The sequence below is a fragment of the Xenia sp. Carnegie-2017 genome, unplaced genomic scaffold, assembly GCF_021976095.1.
Source record: "Xenia sp. Carnegie-2017 unplaced genomic scaffold, XeniaSp_v1 HiC_scaffold_16, whole genome shotgun sequence".
In the NCBI taxonomy this organism is placed as follows: Eukaryota; Metazoa; Cnidaria; class Anthozoa; order Malacalcyonacea; family Xeniidae; genus Xenia; species Xenia sp. Carnegie-2017.
Genome location: NW_025813469.1, coordinates 13189011 through 13215749, shown reverse-complemented (window position 1 = coordinate 13215749; position 26739 = coordinate 13189011). Strand labels below are relative to the sequence as shown.

Here is a 26739-nt window from a genome sequence, read left to right as displayed (position 1 = left end):
TTTTAGAAAATACGTTGTAGTATCAGACATTCAATCCATAATTTATTAATTATAGAAAAAAAAACACTTTTCAGAATGTTAATTCGATAAGAAACATAAAAATAAAAATGACAGTGAAGAAGAAAGAAAGAACATAGTGAAATTTCCAGCAATCGTATGAAACACTTACCGCAAAACGTTTCGCAGCTACTTGTGAACGATATGCTAAGATAGCGTTGAGTTGAAAAATTAAACACACCAGCTGTTGTTCAGAAGACTCGCACCTCTTTACAATAATTAGTCCAAGTGTCGTTATATATAATGTTATGAAAGTTATGCATTATTGATCAATCACCACCTTGCAAGGAAAATGAACTCACATGTCACTGGAAAAGCACAAAATCAGTCAGTTCAGCGTTCTTATTGGTCAGAAATTACAATTTACTGGCTGGTGTGGTTGCCACTATATAATAATTAAATGTGTTATAAGAGAAGCGCATCAACAAAAAAATCACTACAGTGGCCCTCCGGCCCTACTGTTTGTCATCTATACTGTGTTTCTGCTGTGCAAATTTTATGTCCTTTTTTACTCAATTCCATATTTTAAATAAAAACAAAACACCTTTAATGTGTTAGTAAAAAATTGCCTCGTTTGTCACTGCTAATCAAATCTAATATTATCTTAACATATCAATCTATATTGATAATTGACTGTAAATCATAGAAACACTCTTATTTCTATAATAAATGGTGAGTATGCATCTGAAATAATGAGCTTGAACCACTTCCAGTAAACATGTGAAGAAGCAGGTAGCAAAGGATATAGTTATATCTTGAATCAACACCTGTCCCCATGGGCTCCATGCTGTCTGATATTTTTAAATTAACATCTGTATGAAAATTTTGTTTAGGAGATAGAAACGAAGATTAAAATCAGAAATTTTCTGGAAAAATTCACAGGTAGGCATAAAATATTATTTAAGCACGCGGGCTTGGTGATATAAATTTATTAATAGTGTGATTACACAATTTATATCACAAGTAAAGGAATAATTAATTACGAGTTTCAATTAAATTTGCTCTTGCAATAATTTATTCGTAAATCCACCTGTTATTGTAAAGAGTAGCGTATTTTTAAATGAAGCTAAAAATTGCAAGAAATGTCTTGTTTCTATAACATATGCAGAAAAAAAGGACTTTAGTGTTAGGTGTTGGACTGTCTATAAACAAGATGTTTATAATGATGTCGCAGAGAGACAATTAAGATGGCGCTTTTTAGTCCATCATTCCTATAAAGCTTATCAACTTAAAATAAATAATTCCACGAGTACTTTCAGACGATAAGCAAGGATCCCAAACACAAAGTACACAATATTCAACGCTATTCTGCGTTAGCATTGTATGAGCTCGATAAGCCATCAGTCCAGATCCATGTAACGAATCACCATAAGACAAGCTTTCAACTGATTTATCTCTTGTTAATCTTTGACACCCCTTATTCCGTCAAGAAACCCACTTGTCAGTCAAACATGATTCCAGATCAGTTAAAACTCAATTTGAACTTGTAGCCTGCGAGATTTATACTGGCTTATTGCCCCCTTTATCTATCTTATTATTGTTTCTAGAAAGACAACCTGGCAATGAGTTAAAACATTTGATGTATTCTTCTGACAAAGCCAGTCATGTGTCTGATACAATGTCTCCTCGACCTTGAGACTAAATCAAAGGTAATTAATAGAAACCTTTCTAGCCGACAATTTGAAAAGATAAATGAGAAGACATACTTAAAATTTCAAGAATCTTCGGACACTTTTTTACACGGACTTTTTACTGCAGCTGACGCGGGAGTTTTCTCGGCCGTAGCCGGCGAAAACTCCGGTCGGATTCGGTGTTTTCTCGGCTGAAGCCGGAAATGAGAGAACAACTAACCATCACTAACGGTGACCACTAATCACACTCATAACAATCCTCCACTAAGCCATGGTACGCACTACACATACGAGTTTCTGGCAACTCACCTTCAGGGGCGAAACTAGAATATTAAGTGGGGGAACGTGAATATTCATATATTCAGCTCTGCTTGACTGATTTGGTTTGTCTGCGATTTGAGTAGCTGAATGTAGGAATATTCCTCCCCCCCACCCCCACATAACGTTTTAGTTTCGCCTTGGTCTCCTTAGCCTACCTTTTTTCATTTAAGTTCATTTGCTTTTAGAGCATTTGATGAAAACGAAGTTCATTAACGCGCTACGCAATTGAAATACGTAAAGACAAAGTGCAGTAGCGTTTGTGTAACATGAATATGACAAATCATTAATTGCAATGAGACACTTCATTATTCATTCTTTAAAGCGAAAGTCAACAGCGTGAGTCAAAGGTCAAAAGCATTTAGTAAGCATTCATTTATGTTTTGGAAAGTACAATAGACATTAAAACTCTATAAAATGTCAATAACAATATATGTTTGCAATTGCATGATTATAACAGTCAATATAGCAGAACTATTTATCCGTACGGTGTCTGCCATTTGAAGATAGACTTGAGTAAGTTTTTCAAATGTAGAAACTAAAATTTGTCCGTCTTCACTGTGTTTGCGTCATTTTCACTTGTTTACGAATGAAGCGGAACAGATCTGGTTTAAATACGCGCACAATAGAGACGACCACTTTCACACTTTCACATTTATACACTTAAAAAAATTAAAAGAAAGAATCTTGAGGGTTAATCATACAGTTGAAAACATATAGTGTTATTGACATTTTATAGAGTTTTAATGTTATTTGTTATCATGCTATTGTACTTTCCAAAACTTTTATTAATGAACGCTAAATTTTTTTAACAATCCCTTCGCGGTATTGATTTTTACTATATGGAATGCCTAATGAAGTAATCTTATTGAAACTGATCATTTGCAATATTGATTTTACAAAAATGGTATTGAACTTTTTCTATACGTCTTTGAATTGCGGTACGCGTTAATGATTGTCGTTCTTATTTAAATGACATGCAAATGCTTAAACTGACGTATTTAAAATATATTTCTGTTGACTTGAGAGAAATCGATATTTATAGCGGAGAGTCAGTCTTCTGTTGTAGCTACAGACAGAAATTTAGACCTTCAAACTTCCTTGTAATGTAAGCGATGAATTATAATTTTTATAGACACTAGAGCCGTATATTTTCAGCAATAACTAAGACAAGAAGAGAAGATGTTTTTAGCAATTAGAGATCAAACTTTAACATTACCGTTCTAACAATTTGTACTACATTGTATTTGTTTTATCATCTTCTTATACTTACTTGGTGTGTATTGCTTCTTTTTGAAGTTATTCTCATTTAAATCTACATTCGTCTGCCCAACCAACAAAAAAAAGGAAATGTGTCAGTTATTAAAACAAGAAGAGAAACTGACCGACACGAGGTGAAAGGATCTGAAAGAGCACCGAAGCAGGTAATGTGTGTTTTTATTGATGTTTTATGCGATATACATGAATGTCAATGTTGACAATCAGGTAACACTTTTTTCTTACAAATAACTTTCATTTTTTTGTCATTGAAACGCTATAAAACATTATAACTAACCCAAACCATGTACGCTACTGTTGAAAGCAACAGGATTAAATTTTGCTCAGTATGTTTCAAAAAACTTAGGAAATGTATTCACAACACATGCGCTCACTGTTTACTGTAGTAGAAATGTAAACGGGGAATGTTTACTGTTGTAAAAGATTTAGTTTATTTCGATATACCGTTTGAACGTAAAATATGATTCAAATTATTGGGTCTATAAATTTATGTAGACATAATTATTAGTGTAATGCCTTTGTGTCATTTAATCAGATAGTACGATCGGATCGTCTCCCTTGATCGCATTGACGAGCTATGCGGCGGCATAATGCATCAAGCTTGGTCATTGCGGGTTTCAGAGTTCAGGGGGAGCCTGGGCGCAGCCTGCAAGCAGCCACGCTGACGCGTGACGTGCATTTTCGGCACGTGGCATGGTAATTTACCAAACCAATATGTCGTCCACATCAAAACGATGTGTAGACGAAGTCGAAGAGGACGAATCTGACGATTCAGGCGATGATAGATCTCAAGTTAGTCCAGGAAGTTGGCATGTCTGTAACTCTGTCTCCATGCTAGACGATATTTTTTCTACATCAACAATGCTGTCAAATGATACGGCCAGGATCTTCTTTTTATTGCCTGATGAGATGATCACATCCACAGACCTCTCAAGTCTCACGATTTTGTCGTGAGACTCACGGTTTTCAGTTCAATCTCACGGTCTCACAACAAGACAGAAAAATCTCACGATAAATAGTGGCGCAAGCTGACAGAACAAATTTTTTGTTGTATTATTTCATCTTTGGCGTTTCTTGCGCCAATTCTGTGCTAATCCGTAGTTGAATTTAACAAACCGTTACCCAGCTATTTAGTTCATGACGGACTATCGACTATGGCCATATATAGAGTACTTGTTCCAAGTTAGATCATCATTACCAGTCTCTCACATTTTATCACGTTTCTAAAATGGCGGATGTTGCAGATGAACCTAATGAATATATATCCGACAATCAAGAAGAGGGAGGTTCAGTTTCAAACACAAAAGGAGAAGACAGAGGTGCAGTGAAATATAAAACCAAGTTCAACACAGAATGGGAACGTGCGTATCCAGTTAAACGTGTTCAAAGCGATGCATACTCATTTTGGTGTGTTCCTTGCAATAAACGTGTTCGGTGCGATCACCAAGGATTAAGAGATGTTAAAGTCTATTGTGAAAGAGAATCGCACAAAATGGTTGTTGCACAGTCGAAAACAAGCAAACAAATTTCAAAGTTTTTCAAAGCAGCCAGCTCTACATCAACAGATGTCATAAAAGCAGAGGTAATGGTTACAAATTTCTTGATACAACATAATTTACCAATTGCTACAGCAGGGAATCTTGGACCACTCTTTAAAACTATTTTCCCAGACAGCAAAATTGCTCAGTCATATGCCTGCAGTGCAACAAAAACAACTGCAATTATGAATACGGCTATGGGACCCCACTGCCATCAATACATAGTTGAACACTGCAAAACTCACCCATTTAGTCTTGGAATTGACGGATCCAGTGACACTGATGTCAAGAAAATGAATCCAGTGACGATAAAACTGTTTGATATGGACAAGTCAAAATGTGTGACAAACCACTTCTATGACATGTGTGTCACAGCTGGTAGTGATGCATCCAAAGCAGAAGTCTTTAATACTGTTGAGGAGAAGTTCAGGGCTGACAGTATCCCTTGGGCCAATGCAGTAAGCCTTAGTGTCGATAACACTAATTCCATGATTGGAAAGAACAATTCCTTCGCATCTCGGTGTAAGCAAAGAAATCCAGATATTTTTGTTAGTGGTTGCCCCTGCCATCTGGTGCACATAGCTGCCAGTAATGGCCATGACTCTTTTGCAAAAGTAATTGGAGTGAACATTGAAGATTTCCACATTGACCTCTTCTACTGGTTTGAAAAAAGCACCAAGAGAAAAGGGATATTACTTGAATATATGGAGTTTTGTGGACATGAGTATTCCAAAATATTGAAACAAGTCTCAACAAGGTGGCTTTCGTTGGAAAGGTGTGTACAGCGAACACTTGAAAAGTACAGTGGACTCAAGTCGTACTTTCTAAGTGAAGGGTTTGCTGACCAAAGATTTTCAAGGCTTCGAGATGCTTTCAATAATCCTCTAACAGAAATTGCTCTGCTTTTTCACCATGCATCATTTCCACTATTCAACACTTTCAACAAACTATTGCAATCTGAAGAGCCTATCATTCACATGCTTCATGATTCCACCATACAACTGGCACGGTCTCTGGCCAACAGGATCATTAATCCACATGTTCTAAAGGACACACCAGTTACAGAACTGAATTTGAGTGATCCCAAGATTTATAAGCCAGAGCATACAATTTTTATGGGCTTTACCACAAAAATCAAGCTTCAACAACTTCTCAATGATGGAGACATTAGTGAGACACAGCATTTCCAAGTATTTAAAGCAGCTCAAGCCTATTTTAAGGACTCCCTAAGTTACATTTTAACAAAATTTCCACTGTCCAATGAACTAATTATTAAAGCAGGATGGATTGATGTAGGAAGCAGAATAGATTCAAAGTGGGAGAGCGTGGAGTTTTTCATCAACAGATTTAAAGCTATTTTTCAACAACTGCCTGTTGACAAGCTTTATGATGAGTTCTGTGACTACCAGACACTCGCTGATGAATGTTTTGGGGATAATGTGCTGAAGGAAGCTAAAGTGATTGACGGAGAAAAGGATGGAGAGGTGCTTACTCATTACAGAATGGATGTATTGTGGTGGCATATTGCTCAGTTTGTCATCCCTGGCACAGCTGCTAAACGATTTAAACATTTGCCAAAAATAGCAGGACTTGTTTTAGTCTTGCCCCATAGTAATGCCGGAGAGGAGAGATTGTTTAGTATCGTGAGGAAAAACAAGACCGAGAGCAGAGCGTCAATGATGCTGGAGGGTACACTGTCAAGATTGCTGGCCATGAAGCTGCAGTATCCAGAGCAGACTGTACCGTGCCACAAGTGGAGTCCTACAAAAGAACTGTTGGATAGTTCCAAAAAGGCAGCTACTGCATATAATGCTGAGCATTGAAGCTGTCAAAACAAAGTTTATTTCTGTGTTGTTAAGGTCCACGCATGTTTTAAGTGAATTATAACAGGAAAAAAGACTTTCTCTGAATCAGAACCTGTGTTTACTTGGTTTTGTCTGCCGGTAGATCAATCTCCAGATTTTTACTGAAATCTCCAGATTTTTTTGCATCAGTCTCCAGATTTTATGTGTTTTGAGGTTGAGAGGTCTGCATCCATCACATTTCAAAGAAGAACGTGTACTGGAACCGGGAATTTCTTCAAAAGAGGGAGGTGGTGACAAAGCATAATTAAGGAGAGACATGACACCACAAACACAATTCACGAATCAGAATGCCTTTGTTTAATGAGTTTGGTTGTTGGTCGACTAACATTGAGTCGACAAAAAAATATTTTGAGAAAATCGGATAGTATGTACCTTAACAACGAAACATTTTAGAAATATTGCATTATGGGGTCACAAGCGAACGACTAGAAGAGACAAAACATGATACTTTCTCCTTGCCTATGAAATGTTACATGTACTAAATGTACCAGTTCGTTGGTTAAACTACAAACAGCAGTCGTAAATAAAATTGATTTGATATTGTCAGATGATATGAGCTGAACAACCAAATACGTACTGTGATTGAATCATAGTATTAAAAAAGATTGAAAGTTTTTAATTTTGAGGCTAGAGTGGACTTTGGCCAGTTCACTGAGTTTCTCAGGCATCAGTAGCCATTTTTGCAGTGGCCATGATGACTGTGGACATGAATGATGTTAAATGCAGTAGAAACGGAACAAACGACAATTCCGCAACAAATTCAATTTTACTCTATAAAGTTTTAAAATAAACGATTTCAAAATTAAGTGGTTGGGAATTGGGTTAAGCTATATGATTAGAGACTTGGGTTAAGTAAAAAACTTTAATATTTCCAAATTTACCGTCATCTCTCTGTAAATATGTAGCCATTTTTGGTGGCTTTATATTTCTTGTATTCTTGGATTTCTTATAAATCTTCGCCGGCGTCAGGCCAGGTATTAGAAAAGGAAACTTTTACAGCGGCACATTTTTTCCCTATAAATTTTTCTTGATTGAGTTTCAGTACATTAGCTTGTACTGTTGCACATTCAGTGCACCAGTGTTACACCACTAACTTGAGCCTCGTCCACAGCAATAATTTTTTTAAATTTTTATGTGATTAGAACAAAATATGATTTACAGGACACATATTGTTAAAGATAACAATGCAATAACGTAATAACGTTTTGGCAATGCTTTCCTTTATTTGTAGGGCTAGATAAAATCCGATTACAAGCTTCATGGGGACTAAAGACCCCCATTCAAGTCCCCCATCCCTTTCCTACGCCTATGAATGCAATAATAACCAGTTTAAATGATTTTAACTCAAACAAATGTACTCAATGAGTTATAAATAAAATATAATAGAGTTCTTGCATGACGTCTTTATAACGCAAAATTTATGTACGCCATTATTAGCAAATCCTTTGCCTTGTAATGTATCAATCTGAAAAAATATGTTTATGTTTATATTATTTGCACTTTGTCTGATTTTACCACAAACTTTAGACTGATTTAAGCATGAAGTAAACAGATGAAATCATGATTACGATGCTAAAGTACTCTGGTTGAAATACTGAAAAACTATTTAAATGTGCTACACTATAATCTTGTAGCTCTTTGTCAAGATTAAGCACATGTTGTTTTGGTGAAAAAAAAGAATTTCAGAAATATAGGTTAAACGCTGTAAATCTCGGGTGATGAGTCTGTCCATTCAGACTAATAAATATTTAACGCAAATGACAACAAGCAAACTGGCACGTGACCAAGTAGGCGAAATTAGTTTGTACATAAAGAGGAACGTTTGAATTTTAAAAACTGTACTGATAATTTTTGTGAAAGTCCAAGTTTGGTCTGAAAACAGAACAAAGAAAATTGAATGATTTTAGTAAAGACTTCGTTTTATGATAACTAAAACAATACAAATCTTCCTTATATAATTGTATGCAGATGCTGTATGGTCGCACAAAAATTGCCTTTGTCTTCGTTTACAAACGTCCTAGCAATAAAATTTATGTGCGATTAAAAATGTAATATATTTTATTACGTTATTCAATGGGGTTATTACTTTATTTCAATTTCTGAAGTTTATTGCAAGATATTTAAGAATAAAAACACTTTTGCGCACGCAAAATATCTCAAAATAAGAACAATTTACTTACCTATGCCGTATGTCTCTGCCTCATAATATCTTTAAAAAAAACAAACTTCTTAAATGACAAGGCGTCAAAGGCTGAAAAGTCTCAAAAAGTTTGAGTCGTTGATATCAATCATTTATTACTTAAATTTTGTGATCCAATTGTTTCATTAATTTGAAAAAAATTGATTGTGGCGTCCAACCACAAATTTAAAAGATGTGAAGTCTTGGTAGTTGTTTTAATTCAATTAGATTTTTAAGACGAAATACAAAAAGGATGAAAATGTAATTAAATGTAGAGAGTAGTGTAGTAGCTAAATTTTCAAACTTGACAGTTTTCGTGAGCATGTGTAAGTGTGTATAAGACACTTGCGAGTTGATATGGCATGTGATCATAAGTAATGTGAAGAAACATGAGACCTGTACTCAATGATTATAAAATTCTATTTACAACTTTATTTATGAACAAAATTAATTGTTTGTTAACTTCCGCGGTTTGCAGCAACTATCGTAGTTTTAAAACTCATAGAAATTTACTATTTTTCAACACTACAAATACTTGAGGTTTGCAATGAAATACAATGCTACATACACTTCATAATGCTTTAATTCTGTTAATCATTTATATAGTATATTGAAATGAGTTTTTTATGATAATGTTTACTGGCAAAAACGTAACACAAAGGTCAATGCATATAATGTTTTTACTGCCTTTTCAGGGGTTACCATGTTACCGATTGTCGCTTGCCAATCTTCAGGAAAAATAAAACCTGATGTCACATTGACATAACCAGCATGATTATTTAGTTTTGCCAAAAAAAGTTTATTTAAACATCCTGCTAACCAGAAGATTTCCAAAGTGAACAGATTTTAGAATCAACATTGCAAAAATAAACTTGCATGTTAGCCACGTCTCTGAGGCAAACACGTTCGGTATGATATTGAGTTAATTATGATTGAAAACATCTATTTAATTAACATGTACCTATATGTCCTGGTAGACATTTACATCTGCAAAAAATCTTTAAAAGAAACTTCGGAAACATTAGCAGGAGTTTTTAAACTTATTTTCATACTTGTAGAGCACTAATTCTGTAAGAAAAGTATGCTGGCCAAAAGATAGGAAATTGTTACAAACAAACAAAAAAAAGAACACATTTCCGTCGCAGTTAATTTGATTAAAATGTTCTTTAGGTAGAACTATGATTCAGTATTAAAAGCATGCTAGCAAAAGACCATAAATTGATATGAAGAAAGGTGCTTTTTACGCGCAAAAAATCAGGACAATTCAATTTATTTTATTAAAATATGAATACTGGCTTTTACACTGTTAGGTCAAATATATATTCTTAAAGCATAATTAAAGTAATTAGCGAATTAATTTATGTAATAGATGGTTAAAATTTATATCTAATATAAGTGTGTTTACAATTCTAACTTTTCAAAGCTTCACTAAGAGATTTTGCACCTCCATCATCTATATCGTTATAAGAAAAAAACAATTTACTAAGTTTACAATTCTCACTTTTCAAAGCTTCACTAAGAGATTTTGCACCTGCATCACCTATCTTGTTAAAAAAAAGATACAATTTACTAAGTTTACAATTCTCACTTTTCAAAGCTTCACTAAGAGATTTTGCACCTCCATCACCTATCTTGTTAAAAGAAAGACTCAATTTAGTAAGTTTACAATCCTCACTTTTCAAAGCTTCACTAAGAGATTTTACACCTTCATCACCTATACCGTTCAGAGAAAGATCCAATTCAGTAAGCTTACAATTCTCACTTTTCAAAGCTTCACTAAGAGACTTTGCACCCTCATGACCCAAATTGTTAACACTTAGATTCAATTTAGTGAGGTTGCAATTCTCAGTTCTCAAAGCTTCACTAAGAGATTTCGCACCTCCATCACCTATCTTGTTAGAAGTAAGACTCAATTTAGTAAGTTTACAATTCTCACTTTTCAAAGCTTCACTAAGAGATTTTGCACCTTCATCACCTATATTGTTAATCCTAAGAGACAATTTAGTAAGTTTACAATTCTCACTTTTCAAAGCTTCACTAAGAGATTTTGCACCGTCATCACCTATACTGTTATGAGAAAGATCCAATTAAGTAAGTTTACAATTCTCACTTTTCAAAGCTTCACTAAGAGATTTTGCACCCTCATGACCCAAATTGTTAACACTTAGATTCAATTTAGTGAGGTTACAATTCTCACTTTTCAAAGCTTCACTAAGAGATTTTGCACCTTCATCACCTATATTGTTAATCCTAAGAGACAATTTAGTAAGTTTACAATTCTCACTTTTCAAAGCTTCACTAAGAGATTTTGCACCGTCATCACCTATACTGTTATGAGAAAGATCCAATTCAGTAAGCCTACAATTCTCACTTTTCAAAGCTTCACTAAGAGATTTTGCACCGTCATCACCTATACTGTTATGAGAAAGAACCACTTCACTAAGCTTACAATTCTCACTTTTCAAAGCTTCACTAAGAGATTTTGCACCTCCATCACCTATATTGTTATCAGAAAGAGACAATTTACTAAGTTTACAATTCTCACTTTTCAAAGCTTCACTAAGAGATTTGGCACCTTCATCACCTATCTTGTTATAAGAAAGACACAATTCAGTAAGTTTACAATTCTCACTTTTCAAAGCTTCACTAAGAGATTTTTCACCTTCGTCACCTATACTGTTATGAGAAAGATCCAATTCAGTAAGCTTACAATTCTCACTTTTCAAAGCTTCACTAAGTGATTTTGCACCTTCATCACCTATCATGTTATAAGAAAGATCCAACTCAGTAAGCTTACAATTCTCACTTTTCAAAGCTTCACTAAGAGATTTTGCACCTTCATCATCTATATTGTTATATTCAAGAGATAATTCGGTAAGTTTACAATTCTCACTTTTCAAAGCTTCACTAAGATACTTCGCACCTTCAGCTGTTATTTTAGTATGAATAATATCCAATTTGATCAGTTTACAATACTCACTTATTAAAGCTTTGCTCAAACATTTAGCCTCTTTCGCAGTTAGAAAGTCTTTAAGAATATAGAGTTCAGTGTATTTACAATTCTCGCTTTTTAAAGCTTTGCTAAGAGATTTTGTATTTTCATTGTTTAGTGTGTGAAAGTGAACGTCAAGTTCAGTAAGTTTACAATTTTGACTTTTTAAAGCTTCAGTAAAAGATTTAGCACTATTTTTACTTATATTGTTGCCACAAATCTTCAATTTAGTAAGTTTACAGTTCTCATCTTTCGTAGCTTGAATAAGCAAATTAGCACCTTGATCTTTAAGTTTATTAAAACGAATATCCAATTCACTTAGTTTACAATTTCCACTTTTTAAAGCTTCACTAAGATACTTTGCACCTTCAGCTGCTATACTGTTATCTTCAAGAGACAATTCAGCAAGTTTACAATTCTCAGTTTTCAAAGCTTCACTAAAATATTTTGCACCCTTATAATCTATCTTGTTACCATTGATAATTAATTTAGTAAGTTTACAATTCTCATAATTTAAAGCTTCACTAAGAGATTTTGCCCCTTCTTTACCTATATTGTTATAATCAAGAGACAATTTAGTAAGTTTACAAGTCTCACTTTTTAAAGCTTCACTAAGATACTTAGCACCTCCAGCTGCTAGTTCGTTACGACTAAGAGACAATTCAGTAAGTTTACAATTCTCACTTGTCAGAGCTTCACTAAAATATTTTGCACATTTATCACCCATGTTGTTGCCATTGATAATTAATTTAGTAAGTTTAGAATTCTCACTTTTTAAAGCTTTACTAAGATATTTAGCACCTTCTTCACCTATATTGTTTTTTCTAATTTCCAATTCACTAAGTTTACAATTTTCACTTTTTAAAGCTTCACTAAGATGTTTTGATATATTTTTAACAGAACAGGAGATGATTTTCAAAGAAAATACATTGCATGCTGTTGCATTTGTCAAATATTTTGACAATCTAATGACGCTATGATTATCAGGAAATTGGCATGAAAAAAACGCGAGTTTTCTTAATTTTCGGCATTCAGAGAGAAATTCAAAGAAGGCGTTTGAATCAAGAGGCGTGAAAGAAACGTTCTCAATGGATATTGTTTCAGAAAAATTATTTGACTCGCAAGCTGATCTCATCTCATCGTCGTCTTGTAATTCGTAAAAGCACTTCATTCCAAGAAAACCAAGTGCTTTATTACCATCAGAGAAAAATAAATGTGACATCCAACTTTCTAACCTGTAATTATAAAAATATCGTATTGTGAAACTTTTAAGAGTTTGGTTTAATTTGTTTTAAAAAATAAAGCCCTTCAGGAAAGCATCTTGACATGAGAAGTTTTTGTAAAACAACTATGGTAACAATAGCTAGCTATAATCTTTTAGTCGCAAATTAAAATAAATCAGATAATGCACACAACGTTTACCAAAGCCAAGTGCAAATTAATATTACATGAAAGTAAAAACTCCTTGCTGCTTCTCAGAACAACCAGTTCAGTTGCGTTGGCAGCGTGATAGTTGACTGGAAGAGGTTAGAGAGGTCAAAATTTATTTAGGCATGTTTTAATTAGTTAATTCGCCAAAAACTTTCATTAGAAAACAAATTATATCTGTATGTCATGTATGTACTAAAATGGGCCTCACAGTGCAACGGAGCAAGTTTATAAGAAGCAAAATATTTGTAATTTTACTTTAACAGTAGAACCTGTATTAAGCGGCACCGTATTAAGCTGTCACCCTGTGTTAAGCGGTTATATGGCAAAGTTTCCTGGTGCAAATACTATTAAATTGACCTTTATTAAACGGTCATCTCTATTAAACGGACGCGGTCACCTTTTCCAATGTGCTAAGCTTAATTTTTTGTTATTTTGCACTTGTATTAAACGGTCAGGTTAAGTAGGTACACCCCATAGTAAAATATATAATTAAATATTTTTGTTGGAACATATCACTTATATTGTATACATGTCTTTATATTGCATTTATCTTCCATAAAATGACTCAAAAGATCCAACAATATTTTCTGTTTGTGCGGACAAATACACCAGCAATTTAATGTTTCTTACGTCCCTTCAGCCATTGACAAGAAAACCTATCTCCAAAAAAGGGATATAGGCACGGAATATATAAGTTATAAACATCCTCTCTGTTGACACACGCTTACCAATGATTATTTTTCAGCAGTTTGAGCTGTGACATTTTATGTATACTATTTTTAATTTCTAGTTCAAACTAAGAAAAAAAGTGCTTTATATAGTGTTGTTAATTGGCATGTTAACGAACAATACCGATTGGTCAACTTTAGTTTGTTAAATGTTACACGTAGCCCGTTTGGTGACTTTCCTAAAGAACTATAATAAACGGTCAACCTGCAATAAGTGGTCAACCTGTATTAAACGGTCACACGAGAAATCCCCATTTGTGACTGCTTAAAACAGGTTCTACTGTATATAGATGTAAAAGAGAATATTTGTCATGTAAAATTATAGCTACTTTTATCTGGATCGTTTATCAGGAATCTCTATACACACAAAACTTTTTACGACGTTTGTCTCTCTTTCAAAAGCCTTTTTTGTTTAAAACTCATTTTCGAAATATGTTTAATTGCATATAGTTGTAATTGTTGTAATTAAATGTGATATTTACCCATAAGTACAAAGATCATTCCCTGTTCTCAACGCCGATATTAAAAAAAAACACGTACATGCGTTAGCCTACCTTAGTGTTCTTAATGGCAATATTTAGTCGACGACTTTTCTTCATACACAAAAAAAGGCCTATTATGCTTTGGTGCAAATGCGTGAAATATCGATTAAAATAAAAAGGGAGAATGAGCTTTGGGTCCGGCTAAATTTTTAAGTGTGCGAAAATTTTGTTCAGTGAATTTTGTTCGAAAATTTTGTACATGCTTCTACCTTGAATATCAACTCAAACTTAACAAAATAACATGAGCCCCAAGGCAGCCAATGGGCATAATGGTGAAAATTCTGAGCCTACAAGCAACTTTTTAGAAATTGCTCAATTCGTCTATTATTTAGGTCATTATTTGTTTTAAAATACAATTATACACTACTAACATCATGATTTTGTTGACTAAAAATTCTGATAATTTTTCCTTTTTTAAAGCTTAAGTTTCTTAACTCCATATTGCCAGGCTTTTAGCAATATGTGTTTCCTAGGCATGCTGCGTAGTCCCAAATTTAAGAAAAACAGCCAATTAAGTAAGTATCGTTCACCATTTTAATTAAAAATGCTACTAAGCTGTAAGTTTTATGCACATACAACGCTTACAAAATATGATTACCACTTGATGTAAAATGCCGGAAATTGCACTTCCGAGACGTTGAAAACAAAATTTTCCAGGTGAGTATGTCCCCAGACCTTCCAAGGTGGCTAAAGCTTTTGGCGTTTCTTGAATTACGTTCCAGAAGTCCTAGTTCAGTCCCTGCTGAGAAGCAAGTAATTTCTATGTGTTGATTAGAATAATTAAATTTGTTGTCAATTGCTATTGCCGGTTAGCGTTCCCATATCAATAGTTTCACGTCAGTGATTGCTTTTTCTGTGATTAACTTACAATTACAACTGTATGGGAACAACGCTTTACACAAAAAATCGGTGTTTTTTTGTGAATATATATGACATGCTAGGTTTAACGAAAATGTTATTGACATACTCATTAATATACGAGGTTTGAGTAAAACGTTTGTGGATGAAGATCGTCCAGGTTAGTAGTGGCCTGAGAAGGACTGTTGGTATTGATGTAGACTGACGTTTCGACAACCTTAGCGGTAGTCATCTTAAGAGTCAAGTGTGGAGTAAACGTCAGGATAGCCGTTTTTGTTATATGGTTCTTACGTCATCGTATTGTGTGTACAGAAATTGTTTTGCAGTGTGGGTTTCAATTGTGTATTGTTAACTTGGATTAGTCTAAAGTTATTAGTTAGTTGCTTCTTTTTGTATTGTGAATGAGCCGTTTGTAAGGAGCTGGTAGTTATTGTGATCTGTCCAGGGGTTTTTGTTTTAAGTTGGTCTACCAACTCCCTAATATAAGCCGTTGTCTATAGTCAGTGCTTAAGTAATACATTTAGATCACAACAATTACCGGCACCTTAGAAATCACTCATTCACAAAAAAAACAAACAAGCAACTAACTCATAACTTTAGACTGATCCAAAAAAACAGAACACAATTGAAACCCACACACCCACACATTTCCTGTACACAAATTACGACGCTGTAAAAACCAGATAATAAATTCGCCTAACCTGACGTTTTAACACGATACTTGAAGAGTGTTTCTACAACTATGTTTTAATTTAGAGTTATTTTGGCCAAGTCTTGTTTGTTCTTCACTTTATCGCTCGTCAGACGTGGTGAAGCTGCCAATTTTTATCGAGTTTTGCCTCCACCTTGTATCATGATCAAGCTAAACTCTCCTGATTTGAATTGAGTTTACCTCCCAAAAATTGGGCAGAATTTGTTCTTATTGATTTTTTAAAGATGAAGGGAAAGTTTACAACAGAGTTGTGTTAAAATTGAATGCAGTGCCATGCAAAGTTAGTGAGAACTACGGTATATGCTGTATAATATAAATAACTATTAAACTACTTGCCTGCTCAATTTGACTGACTGTATAGTGTAGACAATTATAATGGGTTTGGAAAGTTGGATTTATGCAAACAGTTGTAAAGTACTACTTCGCGTTTCTGTAAGTGAAGTATTTATTGTTATAGTAAACAGGTTACTACTTCAAAACCAAGATAAAAGAAGTGTGTAGAACAATGTGCTAAGATTTGCTCCTACCTTGAAATTTTTGTTCAACAATTGCTTATGATTATATCATTAATATGCGTGAAAAATTAAACATATTGTTGTCTCATCTCACCAAATCCATACTTGGTATGATTCCAGGTGATCCACAAATTCAAATCGGATACATTGGTTACAATGAAGTTGAATGTAGAGGAAGCAAAAATAGATGGCAAAGAAATTCTTTTGTCTTATGAAGAATTAGTACAAATCAATAAAAGAATTCTTTAAACAAATTGTAAACAAATTTAAATTGCTCATGATCAAGCAACCTAGTCAGAGAAGCAAAGTCTGTCTTCAACATGTGACCTTTCCAATTATGTTTAGTTCTTTGTACAAAATACTATTTTGAGAAACTTGATTTGTAAGTCTTTCATTAATGTTTTTATCAAGAGATAAAAGAAACAAATTCGAAGGCGTGATGGAAAATACAAAGATTTATCAAGTTGTTTATCATTTAATTCCCAATTGTTAGTTTGTACATATAAATAATTAGTATTGGTAGCTGTAAGTTGTTTAAGCAAAACAGAAGAGTAGTAGTGCTTGAAGGGGTTAGCATTTTTGAAAAATTATATCTTGTTTTTGACATACATTACACAATTCCAAAAGACTGTGAGGAATACACAATAATATCTATAGAACTTGATAAATTTCTTCGCCTACACTGTCAATTAATTATTTTGCTTTCATGCAGTAATAGACAGTGTTTTGTCAGAGAAACCAATGCACTTTAGTTTCCAAATTTGTAATTTCAATGGAAAATTAATGTAGTTCTGTTCAGTAATAGACCCAAGGTTCTGCCAAGCAGTTTACAAAATACAAATTACCAAGCAACAGTGTCATGGTGTTTTGAATTTTTTTTTTTGTAGCTCTTCTAGTTCAACATACTTTCTTTATGAGTTTTCAGTAGATTTATCAGGTAATGACAATACACATATGATACTTATCCATGGTAAATTTTCAGTTGACTTATGTCATAGAACTGAAGCAAACATTTTCTCGCTTCCTTTTGAGCATTTTAACACAGATTTATCCATTTGAGCAAGAAAAATAGTTGCACCAAACTGTTTACAAACAGTCAAACACACAGAAGCATGAAATAAAGTATAAGTTTGACGAGATTGACAGGTCTACTAATGAATGACGTTTAATTTTCACTTTCAAAAGGTTAAAATGTCATAAAATAACTTAAATGTTACAGCCAAAATATGCGTTTCTCTACCGTCGATTTTCTTTATTTTGATGTGTGTGTGTACTGTGTTTTTCACGCAATGCTGAAGCATTATTTTCACATGGTATGCTGTCGGTATCGTAATTGTTTTTTTTCTCGCTTGTTTTCGTTTATATAAACAGTATTAGAAATCAGGAGGGAGTGAATATTGAAAAAAATTTTTAAAGTGGAAGTTTTGACCAACAAAATCCGCCATTACAGCTATGTTTTTGACCACGGTGTCCAGGCTCCTTTTCCCCTCCAGGTCTTATAGAACTCAATGGTGGTCACCTGCAAATTTTCAGTAAGTTAAAGGCACGGGTAAGCTTTAACTCAGCCCATTGAAGTAAATATATCTGGAATACTAACACCATTGAGTTCTATAATAACTGAAGAGGCTATCTCAAGAGCGGCTTTGAATATTGTATGACGCCAACAAAATGGAGGATTTTGTCCTTTGCCGCTGAGATTTACCGAAATTGACAGCTTTTTTGAAAGTTTCGCAATTTTCCACTCCTAAATACACAAAATGTATATTTGTATTTCTGATTTGGCAAGCAATTTTTTGATGAAAATCAAGATAAAAACCTTAAATTCATAATTTGTGTTTTAAGTTACAGCTTACAGCTGTTTGCTTGTTGCTGTTGTTCGTTTTAAAATGATTTCGAAAATAGTCCTACACTTTTGGAACGTAGTGTTTGGAGAATCCACTAGATTTGTTTTCTCATTAGCAGATTTTTTCACTTAATGCTTGAACATAAGGTTTATTTTATGGGCTTTATATATATGTATCTTAGTGTGCATTATGCTGAAGTCTTTTATTTGCTGTTTACATAACTTCCCAGTGCATCTAAATACTCTAATGAAAAGCAACAACTCAGTGATCTACAGTGGTCTACATCCGAAAACATGTAAAAACCATTTTCTGAAGTATACAGCAAACGATCAAAAGAAATCGATCCCCAAATTATTTCTTCCAAACTCTACGCGACACTTTAGCTTAAAACTTATCGAGGAGGCATTACTTTAATATTTGCTCATCTGGCTGGCAAAATTAATGTTAAGAATTTGGTGATGATGAATTAACTTAGAAAAATACATCTAGTCACATACAATATGAAGATACAATCAAACATTTTCAATGATACAAATGCTCATTGATCATAAATTTAATACCTCTCTAGAATAACGCTGATATCTTTTCCCTTCTCTTTCTTTTCATTTCCAACCAAACCAGCAGCAAATTCGATTACCAAATGCCATTTAGGATCTTGAACATGATCATCCAAAAACTTTCCAATGTTTTGCCAATCGTCAACAATATACCACGCTGCAAAAAACTCTTGAAGAGTCAAATGAAGAAAACAGTAAAGATGGCGTTCATCATCATAAATCTTATTGAAAATGCCACAGTTTTCCAGATTTTTAAAGTTACTGTTACTTTTTCTTTCAAAAATCAGGCGTCCGTCTTTAAGCCCTTCCATGGCAACATATTTTATTTCTTGTAGATCTTTATCAAGCTCGGATGGTAAAGGAATTCTCAAGTAATCCTTTTCTGTAGTCTTGCCCCTGAGAAGTGGATGGCTTTGCCATAGTAAAACTTTAATTGCTCTATCGTACAATTCAGTCATAGTCTTTGGACTGTAGTTTTCATCATCTGCAAAACATTCCTTTAAGGTCATACAAACAATTTTAGTGTTAATAGGGATATAACAAAAGCTGCGAAGTTCAAGAGAAATTTCAATCTTATTTAGAATACGGTCAGCAATATTTCTATCTTCATGACAAAACTTTTCCACGAATTCTTTTATCTCATTCTCAAAAAAGCCCATGATTTCAACTGTCCTCGCGAATTCCATATCTCTAAATTTACGTTCAGCTGTGGGTCGTGATGTAATAAGAACAGTAACATCAGGCAATAGTTTACCTTCAACTAGCATACTTAAGTGTGTAATGACGTGCCTTTTTTCATTAGGGGACCCTGAGTCGTCAGTTTGAATATCTTCATTATCTAAAGATAATTCATCAAGACCGTCGACCATAAGAACAGTTCTTTCAGGATTTAACATTATGAATTCGTAAATATCTGAAAACTGTTCAAATGAAAATCCAACGCAACTTCTTAACATTTTTTTAAAAGTAATGTACTTCTCTTTAATCGCACGACATTGCAATAAAATGACCAGCTTATTGCGCCAAAAGTCGTCTTCATTTGTCTTCCATTCATGAATAAGTTTTTTCGTCAACATAGTTTTACCAATTCCTGGCCTTCCGATGACTAAAATGGAGCTAGGATACGACTTGCTATTTGGAAGTGGCTTAAAAATGTCAGTTGCTCTTGTTAGTTTTTTCGCACTTTCATTAGGTTTGAAATGACAATGAAGGATCTCGTGCCTTTCATGCGTTTCTGGGTAAGCTTTACTTAATTGTCTTTCAGCTTGCATTATGACGTTCACATAAATATTTTCAAGATTTTGCACAGACATTTGTGCCTTGCCTACGTTATCGTGAATATTTAATAATTTGTTCAAGTGAGGTTTATTTTTTTATTTCTTTTATCCAATTTCGAAACTCTGCACGTTTTGAAAAGAGGTATACCGTGAAAAACTCCTTATCTGATGTGAAAAAATTGTCATTACTGGCCTCATTTAATAGGTATATTAGTTGACATATCGTCATTATTATCGATAAAACATCAACAGCTACAACAAATTTAATCCACCATTCACTGTTACCATCGCGAATTTTACAATTAACGAATGTCTCGTTATATCGAGGAAGAATTATATTGTTTAACAAAGATTTTTTTGTTTGTTGTCGGACGCCACGAACAAGAATAGTCAATGGGAAACATGGATGGAAACAGTACTGTAACAAATATAGACAAACCGATCACGCGTACAGTCAAATAAATGATGTAATAATTAAATGCCCAAGAACTAGTTGCAACCTTTCTGACTTCACTGCTTCTTTCTGACAAGAACTTATCAAAGTTTTAAGTCGATTGGCCACAGACTGTCCACAGATCATACCCCAAAAAGAGAAAAAGAAATTAAAGGACACCACATATATATTATCCCAAGTTTCATTTTGGTATTGTCTCAAACATCTTGATTCAATATTCTTTATAAGAGAAGTTTCTTGGAATTTTGAAATCATCTTGCCATTACAAGTAAAAGAAGTTTGACGATCAAATGTTTTCGAAATTCCAGAAGCGATGATTGTAAATGTGAAATAGATAGAGAGCAGTAGTTTTTCAAACCAGGAAAACAATTCAGTGGTATGGCTCTGAAAATAGCATCCATTTTCGTATCCTTTAAAAAATGGATGAAATAGACATGACTAATTTAGTTTCAACAATCCCCGTATAGACATAGACCACATTTGTAAGAGCATAAACTGCAGTATAAAATAATACACACCATTATTTGTGGCTTCAGTTAGCTCCACACAGTTTGGCTTCCAGATTGTATATATGAACAATTTCAGCCTATATTGTAGCAAAATGTATAATTTGGTTGCAATATTTAGTAGCTATGAAAAAATCCAGTACATGCAATAAAAAAATAGTAATAATACTATAATAATAATAATTTTAAATTTTAGCAGGTCAATCTTGTAAGTTTAAAAGTATAGCTGTTTTATTAGGACAACTGCATTCAAATTATTTCAGTAAAATAAAAAATTTCTAGAATTTATGCGATAGAGTTTCATAATAAAAAACATTTAGGATGTCCAAAAGGTTAAAAGATAAAAAATACGATAGTATACACTAAAAAATTACAAATTAGTTTAGATTATAATATAAATCATACTTAAAAATAATTTACGCTCGTCCTTGAATCTTAGTAAAGGTATGTAAAGGTATTTCTCTTCTATAGCTGTATGAAAGTTAATTACTTTAGTAGTTTCGCAATATAAATGTTCCGGAAGATATTAGGATTATTTTGAAGAATTTTAAAAATCAGTTGGATAAGGGTAACTAATGGGTATTGTTTTCCATAGCACAACTTTTAATAAATTTTGTAAAAGCTTAAAAAAATCTTGAAAAGCTTAAGTCACATAACGTACATTGATTTAGTTATACGATATCCTAAAATACCTATGATCTGTTTCTAAAATACCTATTTTAGAATATTGTGAACTCAAGCAAATAATTAAAGAAAAACGAAGACAAATGTGGCGTCAGTTATAAATGATCTGTAGTTTGCAAACAAAACGTCACAGAATATCAAACATACAAAAGGTTACTCGTGTCGGACCCTTTGATGTTTTTGTCGTCGCGTATGTTGTGCCGCACATATCGGCAGCCATTATTCCAAAAAGATGTTTAGGACTTTTCACTTGTTCCAAACCACTTAAATGACACGACGTCATTTCTTATATTGAAATTATTTCCACTTCATTGTGAAAAAATGACGTCATGTAATTACAGTGGTTGAAGACAAGTGAAAACACAAAGTATCTTCCTAGAATGATGTCGGCCGTAAGGACGCAGTGCTCACTGGCATGGCCTTTTATAATTTTTATTCTGTGAAAACGTGTTTCACTGATGACGTCATAACTTATTAACATGGCCACTTGAAAAGTTGGCACATTAGGTCCGTATTCAGCAATAAAATTAACTAACTTTTAGCGAACTGAAAAAATATATTTATACATCAAACTAAATCTAGCATTGTGGATTTTTAGTTACAGAAAAAAAGAGGCGATCAAACACTTTGAACAAGGCAGATGGTCAATCCGTTTGTACTCCTGATGATGACCTCGTGTACCTGTGGATTTACCCGAGAAACGTCACGATGCTGTACACCATGTTCATGAGAGTGAAAAGCTCACAACTCAATTGTCTGAATGTTCATATGAGTCCATGCCTTCATTGTTTATTAACATCATTTACCTTGATGTTGCCACCTCTTTCTGACTGGCTGATAATGAGGATGAAACAAGTACTGAATGCGTAATTACTGTGCATATGTGTAGATTATCACACAAATCTACCCTTTTTGCAGATTCAACATTCTCTTTATCTACAAGAGAACCGATTTTAAGCAACTGAACTGCTAACTTTTCTCAAATAATTCCCTAAAGAATTGTACAAAGAGAGGGAAAGACAGGACACTAATGCAACTGCAGACAATTTATTACCTGCTAGTGGCGAAAGTATAACAGGCACAAAAAAACTACTTAGATCTACACTGAAGAAACAAGCCATTGCACCAAAATCAAAACATGTACTTCCGCCTACATGTATCATTTGTAAAAAAGAAAAGTCTTTTGTGACTGAAGTGGTAAGTGACACATTTTTATTGTATTTTTCTTTTTATCGAAAGCTTTTACATCCTACATTAAAAGCTCGCTTATATATTTTTCCGCATTGAAAAGAAATTTTTTTACGTGAGAAACAATCTTTGTCTTCTTGATAATTAATAATTTCACCAAAAAATGTTCACTTATGACTAATAGGGCACTCGAAAGCGAAAGCTAGATCGACTGGTTATGGCAGAGACAAAAGATGGGGGTAAATTAAGAGAAGCAGCTAGGAGAAATTCAGATGAAAGTATACTTGTAAATATTGCTGATAAAGATTGTGTAGCTTTAGAGGTTAGGTATCATAGACGGTGTTACGAACGATACACTAGCTTTTTAAGACACAGCAATGTAATAGATGAAGTTTATGATTCTGAAAACTATGACAGATACGCATGCAAATACGAAAAGTCCTTTGATGTTTTTTGTGAAAGATTTGTAAAGAAAAGACTGCTGATGAACGAAGAAATTTTTTTTATGAAGAGAATGAAAGCTGAGTTTGTAAAGACAGTTTCAGAAATTGAAGGCACAGATGCGTCAAATTATAGAAATTTTCGATTAAAAGAGAGATTGCGAAAGAAATTCCCTCAAATTGTTTTCTTTTCACCAAAAGAACGGAACAAAAGTGAAATTGTATACGTTGAAGGTCTTTGTCAAGGAACTGTGGCAGAAAATGATTTAAATGAAGACGCAGAAACTTCGCAAAGTGAGATGGACACAGAAGATGAATTTTTCAACAATGACGTTCCAAAAGGCAGCTGCAATAAAACGACGACCCTTAATGAAGTATTTAACGTAGCGCTAACATTACGGGGCAATCTACGTGCTAGTACAAAATCAATATGGTACGAAAACTGGCCGCCCCTTGCTTCTGACATAAATAATGAGAGTGTTAGGAAAATTGTTTCGCCAACTCTGTTTAATTTCCTCGCATGGATGCTTGGTTTTTCAGACGACCCGGACTTGTCGGAATATGTTGAAGTATGGGAGAAGAACGCTATTAAACTTTATTCATTATGTCAAGATCTGATCAACGTTAGCAGTAAAGGAAAAATGCAAACGCCTAAATCCTTAGCCTTAGCCTGACAAATTTCTGGCTGTTCAAGCCTGATCAGCCTTTTGAACGGTCTTGGATACTGTGTCTCCTTGTCATCCGCAATGGCGTATGATTCTGCCCTTGCCCAAACAACTATTGATACATCTAATATTGTTCCCAAAGAGTTTGTAGAGAAAGATTATGTTAACCTGATTTACGACAACATTGATTTTGGCGAGGACATAAAAAAACAAACCCATGTCACAAACGGAATTATAACGCAGAAATTGTCAGGCCAGCAACACATAACAATGCAAAATTCCAGCATCGTCAAAAAGTCACAGCGAACTGTTAAGATGCCGAATACCAACATAGCAGAATATAGTATTGGGGCAAAAAAGACTCCAATATTTTTTGATATCAATGAAGTCGCCCGTTCAATGCTCATTGATAGGAACCATGAGTTAAATGAAGCAGCTCACAAGCTTGATTTAGCATATGTTTTAACGAAAATGGTTCATGTCACTGATGAAACAGCACTGCCTGGATGGACCGGCTTTAACACCATGCTTATTGAAGAAATACCTGAGGTATCGAGTGGGTTACCTGCCAGTTATAAACGCGCCACCAACTGAATATTCTACAATTAATGAAATTCTTAAAAGAAGCAAGAATATCGCAGAGAAGCTTGACTTACAATATGCTGTCTTAGTCTTTGATGAAGCAGTTTACTCTAAAGTCCAGCACATACGATGGAAAGAACCCGTTTACTATGATAAACTGGTCATACGTCTTGGAGAATTTCATACTGTCATGTCTTTTCTATCTGCAGTGTCAAAGCTCTTTGAAGATGGAGGACTTAAGGTGCGAATTCATATCTTAATTTTCACATATAAAACTTGTACAAGAAATAAGTGGCAATTAGATAAATACGTTTCTAAAAGTAATGATTCCGCAAAACGTTCTTTAGGATCTGTTAATTGAGTCGGGTGTTGTGAGCGAAGGATCCGTAAAGAGTGTCCTTTCTGGAAAGAATTACAATAGATCGATGTCATGCCATAAAATTTTGTACGAAGGTTTGAAGCATACCTGGATGATTTAGAAGAAGAAAAAGATGGAAGAATAATGGTATTCCTATGTGAAATGTCAAATTCGTTTCCAGATAAAGGTTTCCGCGATTGTATTGAAAGTGAACTGTTTGAGGAAATATGCGAAGAGTACGAAAACTTCATACAAAATGCATCCTCAAAATCAAGAACGTTTGCTTTCTGGAGTATGTACATCAAAATGATAGGTAAATAACAATAAACCCTCTCATTTATTTTCTAGGTTGTAACAAGGTCAAATCTACAGGACATACACTTTGAATTTATCAATTTTAGATATACTTCCTACTTTTAGATATTTTGTTGATGTTTATCAGAGCTACAAGGGAGATAAACTGGAAACTACATTTGACAACCTTTAGAGCAATGTTGCCATGGTTTTCGCCTGTGATCGGATAAACTATGCAAGATATGGGTCTGCATATTGGCTTGAGATGGTTGCTTTGGATCAGACACATCCAGGTTTGATTTGGTCATTGTGTCATTTAATTAAAGTCTTGCTTATTACGACAAACAATTGTGATATATTTTTATTATATAGGAATCTTGTCTGAAATATCATGTAACTTTGCTGTACAACGTCAAAACAACTATGGTTTTTCTGCTGTGGCGTGTGATCAAACAATTGAGCAAACTGTAAACCGCGATTCGAAGACGAAGGGTGATTTGACTGGAATTTCTATGAATCCTGGAGCGGTGCAAAGATGGATGCTATCACAATCGCACAGAGCAGCAATAACAAGAAAGTGTAATTACATGGCGGGGTTGGAATATAAGCCAAGGTGAATTTGATTCGCATATTCTGCTATGAAGCTTAGGGTTAGGACGGGTTGTTTCGTGTAAATAAATTTATAATTCCCTTCAAATGTTGGAGACATCCTCTTTTCATGCATTTCAGAAAGCGTAAAGACCTTGATTACTCCAAGTGCAAACGCTATGAGCAATGTGTTCAAGACGTACTAACTTCTATATCCCAAATGGCACATCCTTTTGATGTTGATCAAGAACATTTGATAAATTTGGCAAGTGGAGTAGAGTTAGAAACCACTGTGGCAGATCGACTTCTATCTGCAGAGCAACTGGGTGAGCGGCAGTTCCGACAATCCGGATATTTTCACAAAATTGGAGCGCAACAGCATTGAAACGTTCTCTGGAAGAAGGAAACAAGTACAGAGTGGCCAAAAAGGGAAGGAAAAAAGCATCAAAATGAACCGGAATTTTTTTGTCAAGCTTTTAGTCATAGCAAAAAATCGTGAGGTCAATTTGAAGGAGGTATTATCATACAGTCTCGGATCGTTTCCTCTTTCACTTGCAACACCAAATGGAGGACTCGTAAAAACTGCAAAGTCTAAACTGCTTGAAATTTTGGAGAGAGAAGCAGACAATCCAGAAGTCGATATTCGCAGCTTTCACAA

At 34.2% G+C, this 26739-nt stretch overlaps 2 protein-coding genes across 4 annotated transcripts in view; both read right to left on the bottom strand.

Annotated features, from left to right (window-relative positions):
- The window catches only part of LOC124436589 (proteolipid protein 2-like), an 85695-nt gene that overhangs the window by 56460 nt on the left and 2496 nt on the right, over positions 1 to 26739 (bottom strand). The window lies entirely within an intron of this gene.
- Positions 10431 to 20863, bottom strand: LOC124436584 (protein NLRC3-like). 2 transcript variants are annotated; one of them, XM_046986542.1, is made up of 3 exons: positions 19049 to 20863; positions 10920 to 13093; positions 10431 to 10484 (listed from the first exon to the last, which is right to left on the bottom strand). In XM_046986542.1, exons 1-2 carry the CDS (start codon positions 20356 to 20358, stop codon positions 10954 to 10956), a joined length of 3450 nt encoding a protein of 1149 aa, XP_046842498.1. In that variant the 5' UTR covers positions 20359 to 20863; the 3' UTR covers positions 10431 to 10484; positions 10920 to 10953. The 2 variants fall into 2 exon arrangements, with proteins under 2 accessions (XP_046842498.1, XP_046842497.1); XM_046986541.1 differs by lacking the exon at positions 10431 to 10484 and having other exon boundaries at positions 10861 to 13093.

Bases quoted from the DNA above. Each gene is read 5' to 3' on its own strand.
- LOC124436584 (XM_046986542.1), bottom strand. From the start codon at position 20,358: ATGTCTGTGCAAAATCTTGAAAATATTTATGTGAACGTCATAATGCAA. The intron at 13,094-19,048 runs GTATTAAATTTA...TTATAATTACAG, and splicing joins ATCAGCGTTATTCTAGAGAG to GTTAGAAAGTTGGATGTCAC.